Here is a 12,689-nt window from a genome sequence, read left to right as displayed (position 1 = left end):
CCCCCACCCAGCAGGGCTTGACGGGGGTCCGGCCAGCCGGGTCTGGATCTAGCCCAATGGGTGTGGGGCCGGCCGGGTCTGGGTCTCGCACAATTTCAAGATACATGTGGGTGGGCAGGGACTTGACACTGGTTCCCGTGGAGCACCCCAGACTCTGACAGGAGGAAGATTTTCATATACATTTTACTAATTTTCTTTCATCTCTGACACTTCTATTATAGAGAAAGGGCAAATAGCAATATTAAAATATTTCCTCTAATTAATTCCCTTTTAATGTGAACAAATTTTGTGCACCGGGCCTCTAGTTAATTGTATAATAATGTAATTTTTGAAAATGAAATAAGTCAATCTCAGCCCAGCTGGTGTAGCTCAGTGGTTGAGCATCAACCTATGAACCAGAAGGTCATAGTTCAATTCCTGGTCATGTCACATGCCAGGGTTTCAGGCTCAGTCCTCTGTAGGGGGCATGCAGGAGGCAGTTGATCAATGATTCTCTCTCATCATTGATGTTTCTATTTCTCTACCCCTCTTCCTTCCTCTCTGAAATCATAAAAAACATATATTTTTTAAAAATGAAACTGAACTGCCCTTGCTGGGTAGCTCAGGTGATTGGAGTGTTGTCACATACACCAGAAAGACTGTGGGTTTGTCCCTGGTCGGGACGTGTACAGGAGGCAACCGATTGATCCCTCCCGCCCCCCCCCCCTTTCCTCTCACTTTAAAGCAATAAAAACATATCCTGGGGTGAGAATTTTTTTTTTAAATGAAACTGGACCTATATCTTATACCACTCACAAAAATTAACTCAAAATGGATTAAAGACTTATATGTGAGACCTAAAACCATGAATCTCCAAGAAAACATAGAAACAAAGCTCCTTAACATGGGTCTTGGTAATGATTTTTTAAATGGCACTTAAAGCACAAGCAACAAAATAAAAAATAAACAAGTGGGATTACATCAAACTAAAAGACTTCTGCACAGAAAAAGAAACCGTCAACCAAGTGAAAAGACAACCTATGGAATGGGACAAATATTTGCAAACCATATCAGACAAGGAGTTAATATCCAAAACATATAAAGAACTCTACAACTCCATGGAAAAACCCCAAATAACATAATTTTTAAAATGGGCAAAGGACCTGAATAGACATTTCTCCAAGAAGACTTACAAAAGGCCATCAGGTACATGAAAAGATGCTCAACATCATTAATGACCAGGGAAATGCAAATTAAAACCTCAATGTGATACCACCTCACACCTGTCAGAACAGCCATCATAAAAAAGACAAGAGATAGCAAATGCTGGTGTGGGTGTGGAGAAAAGGGAATCCTTGTGCTCATTGGTATGATCATATATTGCTGCAGACACTATAGGAAACAATATAGAGGGTCCTCAAAAAAATTAAAAATAGAACTACCATGTGACCCAGCAATTCTACTTCTGGGAGTATACCCAAAGATAATGAAAATGCTAACTTCATAAAATACACAACCCCATGATTATAGCAGCATTATTCACAATAGCCAAGACATGGAAACAAACTGTTTATTGATGGATGAATGGATAAAAAAAGCTGTGGCATATAAATTATTCAACCATAAAAAATAGAAAATACTACCATTTGCAACAACATGGATGGACCTTGAAGGTATTATGTTAAGTGAAATAAGTCAGACAGATAAAATAAACTACTGTATGATGGCACTTAGATGTGGACTCTAAAAATACAAACAGAAAAAGAGAACAGAGTTGTGGTTACCAAAGGCAGGGGTTGAGGGTGGGTGTGGGGGGGTCCTGGGAATTGGAAGAAGGTGTTCCAGTTGCAAAGTTCCAGTTATAAGATAAATATGTACCAGGGAAGTGATGTAAACATGATGATTGTAGCTAATACTGTTGTATTATAGACAGAAAAATTGTTAAGTAAATCTGGCTGGACTGGTGTTGCTCAGTTGGTTGAGCATTGTCCCATGTAACAGAAGGTCGCCGGTTTGATCCTAAATTTAAATCTTTTGGGGTCCAGTAGGGGTGGCCATGAAGCAGCTGATCGATGTTTCTCTCTTATTGATGTTTCCATCTCTCTCCCCTTCTCCCTTCCTCTCTCTGAAATCATTAAAAACATATTGATGGTGTCCTGACCAAGTCCTTTGTACTGAGAGCATCTCTCAAGACTAGGATTCCATGGACTATGCTTTGGGAAATACTAATCTAGTCTAGTCATAGTTTCCATGAGGAGGAAATGGCGGCCAAAAGAAAAAGTGACTGGCTGAGCTGGCTCCATGCCAGAGCACCTGTCTTCCAGACCAAGGCTTTTTTCCCTCACTAAACATTTAACTACCGGTACAAATCAACTGTAGGTTCTTGGGGAGCATTCCTAGGATTTAAGGGGAAAAGTTTCAATTTATTGTTGAGGGGTTACAGTAGAAGTGAGGGAGTAAGAGTGGAGGTGATTTAAAGCAAAACCCAGCTTTAGATGAGGTGCAAAAAATTTTCGGCGTCAGAAGAGTTTGTTTTTTTCTTGAGGGAGGGTATACTAACAAAGACCAGATGTGCTCCACCAAGTCCTTTTGAAAATACCATAACCTGCAGGAGACAGGTGGGAACACCTGGGACTTCACCATTTCCCAATTTGCCTCAAATTGACCACCCGACTCGAAAAGCCCTACAAAGCAGATTGCTTATTCTGTCCAAGCAGTAAATACACTAAAGTTTATTTGACCCTATTATATGTGAGGCCTGTGCAAGGCATAATTCTTGCTCGTAAGGGATAGTCTGTCTGGTAGGGAAACGCTGATGACGCATGGAGCCAGACTGTGACAGGGCTACACTTATAATGTGAACAACGTCCTAGGAGCCAGTGGAGGGCAGTGTTTGCAAAGTCTTTGAATGCCCACCCTGCTAAGAAGCTAGCACACCTTAGTTGTAGGCCATCAGAGCTATAGATGTGCTCGTCTTAAACAGAACTCTGGGCACAGAATGTTCTGTGATCCCACTTCCTGATATCACCTCCCTTCCTGCTGTCCCTCCCTTAACCTCTTCCTTGGCTGATAACCTCCGGATGTGGCCACCCTCTCACCCATCATCAAGAAATCCAAAATCTGGCCCTACTCTCCTGCCCCTCATCACTTGTATGACTTTGCCGCCTCAACACCCCTGTAACAGCAGACTGATGCCAGCACTGCGGGTAGGTTCTTTCTGCCCGAGTTCTTGTGGGGTAGGCCAAAGCAGCGAGTTGGCGTTGGCTCCCACACTGCCAGAACCAGCATCACAATGAACAAGCATGACAGTGAACACAGGCCTAGGAGCCCACTCCTAAATTTGGGGTCCAACAGTAGAGTGGTGAAGGCCTGGGGCGGGAACTGGATAGAGGGGCACAGCGGGGGAGAGAGAAGGGGAACATCTATAACACTCTCAACAGTTTGGCTCAGTGAATAGAGCTTCAGCCTCTGGACTGAAGGGACCCGGGTTGATTATGGTCAAGGGCACATGATGGGGTTATGAGCTCGATCCCCAGTAGGGGGCGTGCAGGAGGCAGCCCATCCATGATTCTCTCTCATCATTGAGGTTTCTCTCTCTCCCTCTCTCTTCCTCTCTGAAATCAATAAAAATATATTAAAAATAAAATAAAAAGAGAAAAAATAAATAAATCATTTGGGATCCAGCAAGCACCTTGATAGACGCAGGCTTAATGACTTCCCATAGCAATCTCCACGTTTAGGGAGCACAACTGCCAGGCAACAGGCACAAGAATGCCAGTGTGGCTGCCGCATTCCACCCACGAGGATACGGGGTCCCACGGCGCAAAAAGGGCTGCCCCAAACCCCAGCGGTGGTAAAAGCGAAGCCCGCCACCCAGAACCGAGACGCGAGGACCCCCACGCCTCCACGGGTCGCAAGGGGGTAAATGCGAGACAACACTGGGCACACGCATTCTTTTCAGTCCCCGGGCAGTCACGTGAGCGGGGCAGGGCGGAAGCGGAAGCCTGACGCCAGGGCGGAAGCAGCCCTCCCAGGAAGTCCCGCCTGTCTTCAGAGCCTGTCCCGGAAGTGCTGCTGTTGTAGCGGGCGTGATGGCTTCAAGGTTACTCCGCGGAACTGGAGCGCTGGTGGCGCAGGCCCTGAGGGCCCGCGGTCCCAATGCGGCGGCCGCGGTGCGCTCCATGGCGTCTGCAGGTACTCGGCCCGCCGGACGCGCGGGGACGGGCGCCGCGGGCCTCCCGGGGGTGGGGGTGCTCGCGCAGCACCGCGGGGCTGGCCATTCCGCTCCTCCGGGCCCGTGACCGCCCCCAGCCCTGCGGGCCTCAGGCGCCGCCGGACTTTCCCTGTTCCTCCCGGCCCCCGCCGAGCAGCCCGCCTAACTGACCCTGCTGGAAAGGAACCCTAAATGGAGGTGCCGGTGACCTTGGGGGGTTAGGCGTTGCCGGCGCGATGGGTAGGGGCCGAGCCGCCTTCAGACCCGCCCGCACGGTAAATTGGATGAACCCCACCAGGACTCTGATTTACCTGCTTTTAGAAAAAAAATGTATCGAAAATTGGCCTCGGTGGTTGGAGGAGGAAGAATTTCCCTGGTGCTGTCTCTGTGGGGAGTCATGACTCTGGTCCTTAGGAGACAGAGGGTTGGGGTAGCCTTTGAGCTTGTGAGCTCATTAAACGGCGTGCATTTTCTGCCTTGGTAATTTTAGCCGACACCAAAATTCACGTATCTTCCTTTAGGCGGTGTTCCTACTGACGACGAACAGGCGACTGGGCTGGAGCGGGAGGTCATGTTGGCAGCACGGAAGGGACTGGTGAGCAGAAACTTCCTTGTCTTTGGAGCTCATGACCTTGGATGGGACCAGAGCATTCTCCTCTCTGGGAGCATTTGGTCCAGGAAACCTGCCTGTGGTAACGGGAGCGCTAGTTAGAGTAGGGGTTCTCTGGTATAATGGCTCAATTCTTGTTTTTTTCAGGACCCATACAATATGCTAGCCCCAAAGCCAGCTTCAGGGACCAAGGAAGACCCTAATTTAGTCCCTTCCATCACCAACAAGCGAATAGTGGGCTGCATTTGTAAGTACCTCATCACTATTTCCTTATTTTTCTTTAATATGCCCTATTCTACAGGATGTCCGTAAACTGCTTCACATCTTTTGTGGGATTGTATGTGTGTAAAGAGGATATGTTTGTAAAAAAGTTGTTCTAAGGGTCCTGGCCCTCTCAATCCTCCTTATACCTGAGTAGGCCATCCTTACTATCAGCGGCATAGAATATCTAATGCTGGCTCACTGGAGATGCAACATGAAGGTGTATTCATCCAGAAGATACTTATTGTACTTGCTCTTTGCTAGATACCATTTTAGGCAGTAGGGTTGCATATCAGAATGACCCTCCTTTGGGATGCTGCACAGGCAGGGGAACTGTTAGAACCTACACTGACTCTGCTATATGGTCAGTTTACTCACAGGTAAACTCTGGGCCTCCGTTTCCTCATCTGGAAAATGGGAGGATACCTTGAACTGATCTCTCAAGGTGTCAACCATAACTTTGTGTCTCAGAGGTGTCTGAGGAAAAGAGATTCATATTGCCAGTCTCCTCTCTTCTAGACTAGATGCCCTTCAACCACTTTTTCCTTTTAGGTGAAGAGGACAACAGTGCTGTCATCTGGTTCTGGGTGCACAAAGGCGAGACCCAGCGATGCCCTAGCTGTGGAACCCATTATAAGCTGGTGCCCCACCAGTTGTCCCACTGAGCCCCTGCACTGACTCAGGCAGAATGTGCTGTAAAGTTTCTTGTTTCCGATAAAGACTAGCCATTGCTTTGGCTCCTCCCACAGTTGGCTGGTCTTATTTCTTTTCTGTTTTTGGCGAGATATGGTTAATTCTTTTATCAGGAATAGCTATCTGTTACTATTAGCTTGCCATCCACTCATGTACACTGAGACTGACAATGCCATAATGCCATGATTGGGACTACCTCGTACGGGGGAAAGCATGTGCTGTGGAGTCGGGCTGACTGGACTTGTAATATTAGCTGCATCACTTAACTTTGTCACTGGGGACATGCTCTTCAAGGTACGTTATATCCACAAAAAAGATAAATACCTTACCAGGTGTCAGAAGTAATAACATTTATTAAGAGTCTGGCAGATGGTAAGTCCTCACAGTATTGTTAGAAAGGGTGACTTGAGATTTTGGGGGGCTTTGAGGTTTTGAGGGACCCAGGTTCAAAGCCCAGTTATTGGGGGGTACAATCAGTAAAATCCAGAATATGGGACAATTCTAGAAACCAATGACCAGGTTTTATCAACAAACACATTGCAAGGAGAGGGAAAAAAAGGGAGAACCTATGGAGTAAAATGGATGTGGGAGCAAGAACAGTGGCGAACCTTGTTTGGATCTTGATCTAAAAAACCAACTATAGCCCTAGCAGGTTTGGTTCAGTGATAGAGCGTCGGCCTGCGGACCAAAGGGTCCCAGGTTTGATTCTAGTCAAGGGCATGTGCCTTGGTTGCAGGCTTCTCCCCGGCCCAGGCCTTGGTCATCAGGTTCATGCAGGAGGCAACCAGTCAATGTGTTTCTCTCACATTGATGTTTCTCTCTCGTTCCCTCTCTCTTCCACTCTCCCTAAAAATCCAGAATATCCTTGGGTGAGGATTAACCAAAACACACACACACACACACACACACCAACTATAAAAAAGAAATTAGAATGTTTTAAACTGTATATTTGATGTTTAAGGATTTATTACATTTTTAGGTGTTAATGGAGTTTTTTATGCTTTTGAGGTACATACCGATACTAAGGGTAAAATATGCCTGATTAGCTTTAAAACAGAAGTGATTTGGGGTGTGATTGATCCCTTATAGCTAGGTAGGTATGAGGTCATTGTTCTTTCTGCTTTTGTGTATGTTCGAACTTTGCCATAATAATAAAACAGCACCAAAAATAGTTGAGCAGAGAAACAGCCCAATTTAGCCACATTATATTTGTGACGATAATTTTCAAAAACTATGTTTACCTATAAAATGGAAATAAGTACCTTTCCACTTTGTGTTGGGATTAGCCACAGAGGAACTTTAGTTACAGTCTCACAAAATTGATTCAAACTAGATATTTCACTTGAATTAATGAGAATTGAAGAGAAAAGCCCCCTTTCCCCAATCTTGTATTGTCTCCTCTTCAAGGTATGGTCACAACTATTGCTTCCATTCCTTGTCATCAGTCATCATCTCATTTCCAGGAAATGCACAAGCATTTCTCTGCCATTGAAGACCCTTCCCTGTGGGAAAGGGAACACCTAGGTAGCCATCTATTAAATCGACCTCTACCATTGCCACCTTCAATGACTTTCTATATCATTAATCGATCTGCCTTCTCCCTCCCTCATCTCAAAGCCCACTTTGCTTCTTTATCCTCTCTATGTAAAGTCTCCAGTACATATCCAGGTGGTGGTAGGCAGAGTAACAGCCTCTCTTCACCCAAGATGTGCATGTCCTCATGCCCAGAAATGGAATGTTAGGTCCTGTAGCGAAAGGTTAAGGCAGCAGATGGAGTGAAGGTTGCTTAATCACCTGACCTTAAAATGGAGATTACCCTGGTTGTCTGGGGGCCCAGTAATTACAAGGGTACCAGAAGTCAGAGAAGGATGTAACTGGAAGAGTAGAGAGATGCAGTGTTGCTGGTTTGGAGATGGAAGGGGACCACAGGCCAAGAAATGCAGGTAGCCTCCAGCAGCTGGGAAAGGATTCTGACACCTTGATTTCAGCACAAGTGAGACCCATGTCAGACTTTTTTTTAATTGATTTGCATGAGAAACAATGATTTGTTGTTCCATTTACTTATGCATTCATTGTTTGATCCTTGTATGTGCCCTGACTGGGGATCAACCTGCAACTTTGGTGTATTGGGACAAAGCTCTAACCAAGCTACCCACCCAGGGCTATGCCAGACTTCTATAGAACTGTATTTATGTTGCTTTAAACTATTGTGCGCTGATTTCTTTATGGCACTAATAGATCAGTAAACATTTATTAATTGCAATTTTACTGTAAGGAAGAGCTGTCCCTTCTCTCCCATGTATAAATCTATGTCAGAGTGGACTCATCACGATTGTATTCTATGGCTTATAATTCATTGCAACCTGGGTGCTCCTTCAGGTTGGTTCCTGTGTCGAGACAAGCCTCCTTCCTTTATTGAGCACATTCTTACTTTATGCTATAAGATATTCCAGACTCATTTTATATTCTCTCTGCTTCAGATCAGAATTTCCCCAAGGAGCTCTGGTTCCTTTTATTGAAGAATAGTATTTAGAAACCAAGATTTGGACACTATATGTGCTCATTGCTACTGGGGTATCACTGCCTCTAGGCCCTCTGAACAGTCAGGGCTAGGAAATATACAAATATTTCTAACCCTAGTGGTCATACCCAGAGGCATATTTATTTCAGTATCTATCTGGATGTATCTAGGAATCCATACACCCCCATAAGGTTCATTCTAACCTTACCACCTTCTCATCTGTCATTTTGCTTCAGCAGGGCCAGAGCTCGCACCATCCCTGCCGAAAGAGGGAGGGGCGTGCTGCATAGTGCTTGGCTTAAAGGATGGGATTTCCACAGACAGATGGGAAAGTCACTCCTAGCAGAGAACAGCATGAGCAGAGGCTGGCTGGCAGGCAAAGCAGGGCGTGATGATGTGGAAGCCTAAGGCGGGGAAGAGACAGATCCCAAAGGGCCTGAACTAAATCAACAATGGGTAGTTCATGAAGGTGATTTCACCAGGCAGCGGAGAACTGCTTACACTGTGGATTAGGAAGTGGCAGAACCAAGGCTCTCTGGGCTTTAGCTCCAGGAGCACATAGATTGCTGGGGAAAGTGGAGCTGTGGTCTTGAGCCAGAGGGGTGCAGCCATCATGGGAAAGAAGTGATGGGGGGAAAGATAGCACAGAACCAACAGAACTGTGACTGACAGAATGTGGAGGAGGTAGGGAGGAGGCAGGACTCAATGTAACAGGGCTGCAACGTGTATGGCTGGGAGGAAGTGGTACATGGACAGAACCCCAAACAAAAGGTTCTCTGTAAATTTCGTTTCCCCCTTGAAGGCAGGTATGGGCTTACCTGCTCACCGACCACAAAGCCTCACAAAACGCCCCGTGAAGACAGGCCAGACAGAGTAATCTCTCCCCTTACACATGATCTCAGTCCTGGGCCCTCCCTCAGCTCTTCTAACTCCATTGCCTGCCACACACAGCGATGACAACCATGCTCCTGTGGCAGGCTGCCCGTCAGCCAGGACACAGCTAACCCCCCTCCCCCCGAGGCCTCCATACGCTGGTCCCACCTCCCTTTTTGGTCTACCTTGCATTCTAGCCAGAGACCACTTTCCCTTCCCTGCTGACTTGGCATCACTCAGGTCTGTGCCCTTCTGTCCAGCCCCACCGGTCCCAGGCGTCTCCTTGAGCTCTTACCTCTGCCTGGAACACCCTCCCACACCTGGTTAACTCCTGGACCCACACAAGCCAACCTGCCCCACTGCTGGGCTAGATGCTCCTCCATTTGGCCCTACAACTCTGTACTGAGACAGCCTGTTCTTCCTCCCAACTTGTGTTTTTTGGGGCAAAGACCCCATTGACCCCAAACGGTGGTGAAGGGCAGACACTCTCTGGACTTGTTTCTCACTGCTCCTTCCACCGCCTTCTGGCCTCAGCTTCTACCTTCAGAGCCCAGCTCATCGACACCACCTCTGCCATCTCCCCCCATCACTCTCCTTCCTGACTTGTCTGAACTCTGCCTGCATCATTGCTGGTCTGTCAGCCACAGCCACACGTGAGTGGGGCAGCAGAGGTGTTCCAACAGGTAGGACGCAAAGACAAAGCCTGAGCCCCACCTGCCAGGAGGCCCTGTCCAGGAGCAGGCAGAGGAAGGCAGCCTGGTCCTGCTGCTCCGGAGGATGGGTAATGAGGCTGGGAATTCTGCCTCCAGGCTGAGAGCCCAGCCTCCTGGGGCCTCCAGTGCCATGTTGCCCCACCAACCACTAAAACCCTCAGGCTTCTGAACTAGAGCCAGTGCCATACTGCTCCGTGCCTGTCCTTTCTCTCAGAGTCCCCAGGGCTGGGTGAGCAAACAACAGCACAAGAACCACAAGAAAACGGCCACACACTGGGCCTTGTCCATAATTATTACTATAATGCTTTACAAAAATGTTTTTTTCAGGCAACTGTGTTAAATTATTATACATATCTGGGAGGGGGCGGTGGGGCTCTGGCCCCAGGGTAATGAAGACCTTCATGGGAGAGGATTGTGCCCCCTTACCCCTCTGGGTCCGACTCCTGATTAAGTGACTCCCCCTCAACCAGCAAAGACCATTAACCCTTCCCCATCCAGTACTGGGGTAAAGGAGGAGGAGCAGCAAGTCAATGAAGTGCTTTGAAGGGGAGAGTGTAACAGACTGGCTGCCCAAGCCCCCAGCGTACTCTGCCCTGGCTCTATAGGGTCCAACCGTGGCCAGAACCCCTCACTGGGGAGGGCAGGCTACCAGGACTCAGCCTGCACCCAGGCATCCACTCAGGAAGACGGGGACAGTGCGGAAGGTCAGGGATGCCTAGGAGTAGCTGGCCTTCTCGCCACCCGGTCAGGTAAGGAAGAGGAGGAGACATGAAAAACAGCGATACACCAGTGGGAGCTGCTGGCTGCCCCTCCTCTACTCCACTCCCCAAGGCTACTTACACAGGCACCCCGGCTCTGGGAGGGACTGTCGGAGGAAATGGGGGCATTTGGGTGTCTGGCCTTGGAGCTCAGGGAAGCAGCCCCAAGGGTTAGAGGCAGGAACCATAGGCTTAATTGGTTCTGCCAAGAGAGACCCCTAGAACCACCGAAGGCTGGGCTTCCCAATTCCTATATTCCAGACTCCCACCCATGCAGCTAAACGTTCCTGTGTGTGTGCGTGCATGTGGGAGGGCTGCAGGGAGGCGCTGCTGCACCCTGCCCGGGGTCGGGGCATGCAGGGGGCCCAGACAGAAAGGGTCAAAGACTTTGGCTTCCCTTTCCTCCCATGCTCTCAACGCTGCCCCCTCCTCCTTGGGCACTAGAAGGTTTTACGATGAATAGCACGAGCGCCATCCTCTTCGTACTCTTTCTTGGAGACCCACATCTTCTTAAAAGTGTCCAGCGAGGCCAGGATGGAGCCACTGTGAGGAGGGAGGGTGGTGTTCTTGGGCAGAGCCGCCCTCCCTGGGCACTCAGAGCTGTTTCCTTCACCTGGGAGGAAATCCACCCCCCTCCTCCCGGCCTGGCTAACCCTGGGAGAAGTGTCCAGGGCAAAATGGTTTCCTCCCGAGCCCTCCCTGGGAGCCCTGCCTCACCCGATCCACGTGGAGTATAGCCGCTCCTGAGGGGCCGAGATCTAGAGGGAGCAAGCAACACGTAACTGCCTGTCCCCACGCAGCAGCCCCGTCCCCGCAGGGGGTGATTCCCACAGCCCGAGGCCAGACAGCAAGTACTTGAGCCGGGAGCAGGGGAACAGGCGAATGGGAGCAGCGGCTGGGCTGGAAATGAGAGGCCCCCGGAGGCGACCGGTGCCCTCTCCTCCCAGTCAGGGCTGCCCAGCACCCCATGCGCCACGGGCACGCTCCACAACCTCACCTTGATTTTGACGTCCTTTGGGGCAAGCTTCTTCACTTCACTTAGTAATCGGTCGCCAAAGCCTGTGAACACAAGGCTGGCTAGCCTGGGGTCCACTTCTGGCCCTCCTACCACTAGCTCCCCTGATCCAGCCTGGTGCCCCCCAGCCGCCACCTTCCTTCAGCAGCCCTTTCCGGCATGAAGGGTAGGCGCGAGCCACTCCAGGGGCAGAAAAGACCCAGCCCCACGCCTGCAAGTGACCCCGCTAACAAAGAGAGGTGACATGAGCTAGAACCCAAGTCACCTGGCTCTGCTGGCCCCCACGTTCTTCCTCACCCAATGCTCCAGCAGTCAAAACCCGCCATAAGCAAAGTCAAAGGCAAATGACAAGTCAGGAGAAAACATCTACCATTCTGCCCGTCAGGTGGGCAGAGATCACACAGTGTCGGGCAGGCAATGGGCACAAGCTCCCAGGAGGGAATGGGCAGCACCTACCCAATAACAAAGGCACACCCGCCCTGACCCGGCTGTTCTCTGGGATTTACCGTCGGTCTGTTCTCACCACGGGAAATGACGGTGCACATCTGAGACTAGAAGGGACTGCAAGAGGCCATCAGCAGGACAACGGCCATGTGGCACATTCGTCCAGTGAAATACCACACGGACATATCGAAGAACTTACATGGCAGGACAAGACCTTCCAGATAATATGCTAAGTAAGCCATACATGGTTGGGACGTGCAGAACATGCAGTTTGCGTGTATGTGGGGTTGATGCACATTTGTTTATATGTGCAGGAAGGCAGCCGACAGTTGCCTGAGAAACCAGCAAGTCCTGTGCGGAGGGAAGGGGTGACCAGGACAATGGGAAAGGACACTTCATCTAACACATTTTAGATCTCATATAAACCAATCACCTACTTATGAAGTGAGTGAATGTCATTTTAAATCTTACTCTTAAAAAGCGTTGCTCACTGAGCACCGAAAAGCCAATAGAAAAGGGGCCCTGTCCCAGGCTGCAGGGAGGGGGTTCAGAAGGCCCAGCCTCCCTTGCCCCCCCCCCCCCCCCCCCCCCCCCCCCCCCCCCCGCACC

General features: G+C 49.2%; 2 protein-coding genes across 3 annotated transcripts in view; one reads left to right on the top strand and one right to left on the bottom strand.

The window, feature by feature from the left end:
• The first annotated feature begins 4,018 nt into the window (after window positions 1–4,018).
• Window positions 4,019–5,811, top strand: LOC102252278 (cytochrome c oxidase subunit 5B, mitochondrial). Its single transcript, XM_005862216.2, has 4 exons — window positions 4,019–4,173; window positions 4,714–4,787; window positions 4,950–5,049; window positions 5,616–5,811. The coding sequence occupies exons 1-4, from the start codon at window positions 4,071–4,073 to the stop codon at window positions 5,726–5,728; spliced, it is 390 nt and encodes a 129-aa protein (XP_005862278.1). The 5' UTR covers window positions 4,019–4,070; the 3' UTR covers window positions 5,729–5,811.
• A 4,305-nt stretch (window positions 5,812–10,116) lies between these two features.
• ACTR1B (ARP1 actin-related protein 1 homolog B, centractin beta (yeast)) overlaps window positions 10,117–12,689 on the bottom strand; it is a 7,758-nt gene continuing 5,185 nt past the window's right edge. Inside the window, exons 8-10 of one of the 2 annotated variants that reach the window (XM_005862215.2) lie at window positions 11,619–11,680; window positions 11,339–11,379; window positions 10,117–11,164 (exon numbers count right to left, since the gene is read on the bottom strand). In XM_005862215.2, the coding sequence (XP_005862277.1) occupies window positions 11,062–11,164; window positions 11,339–11,379; window positions 11,619–11,680 (206 nt within the window). In that variant the 3' untranslated portion in view covers window positions 10,117–11,061. The other variant, XM_014536418.1, reaches the window with a different exon arrangement.

The sequence above is a fragment of the Myotis brandtii genome, unplaced genomic scaffold, assembly GCF_000412655.1.
Source record: "Myotis brandtii unplaced genomic scaffold, ASM41265v1 scaffold1612, whole genome shotgun sequence".
Classification (NCBI taxonomy): Eukaryota; Metazoa; Chordata; class Mammalia; order Chiroptera; family Vespertilionidae; genus Myotis; species Myotis brandtii.
Note: the sequence above shows the minus strand (reverse complement) of the source record. Positions and strands in the feature narration are given on the sequence as shown.

What these genes read in the sequence shown, in the direction of transcription:
- LOC102252278 (XM_005862216.2), top strand. Translation starts at nt 4,071, where the DNA reads ATGGCTTCAAGGTTACTCCGCGGAACTGGAGCGCTGGTGGCGCAGGCC. An exon ending in GCGCTCCATGGCGTCTGCAG is followed by an intron (nt 4,174 to 4,713) that starts GTACTCGGCCCG and finishes ATCTTCCTTTAG; the next exon opens with GCGGTGTTCCTACTGACGAC. An exon ending in GCGAATAGTGGGCTGCATTT is followed by an intron (nt 5,050 to 5,615) that starts GTAAGTACCTCA and finishes TTTTCCTTTTAG; the next exon opens with GTGAAGAGGACAACAGTGCT.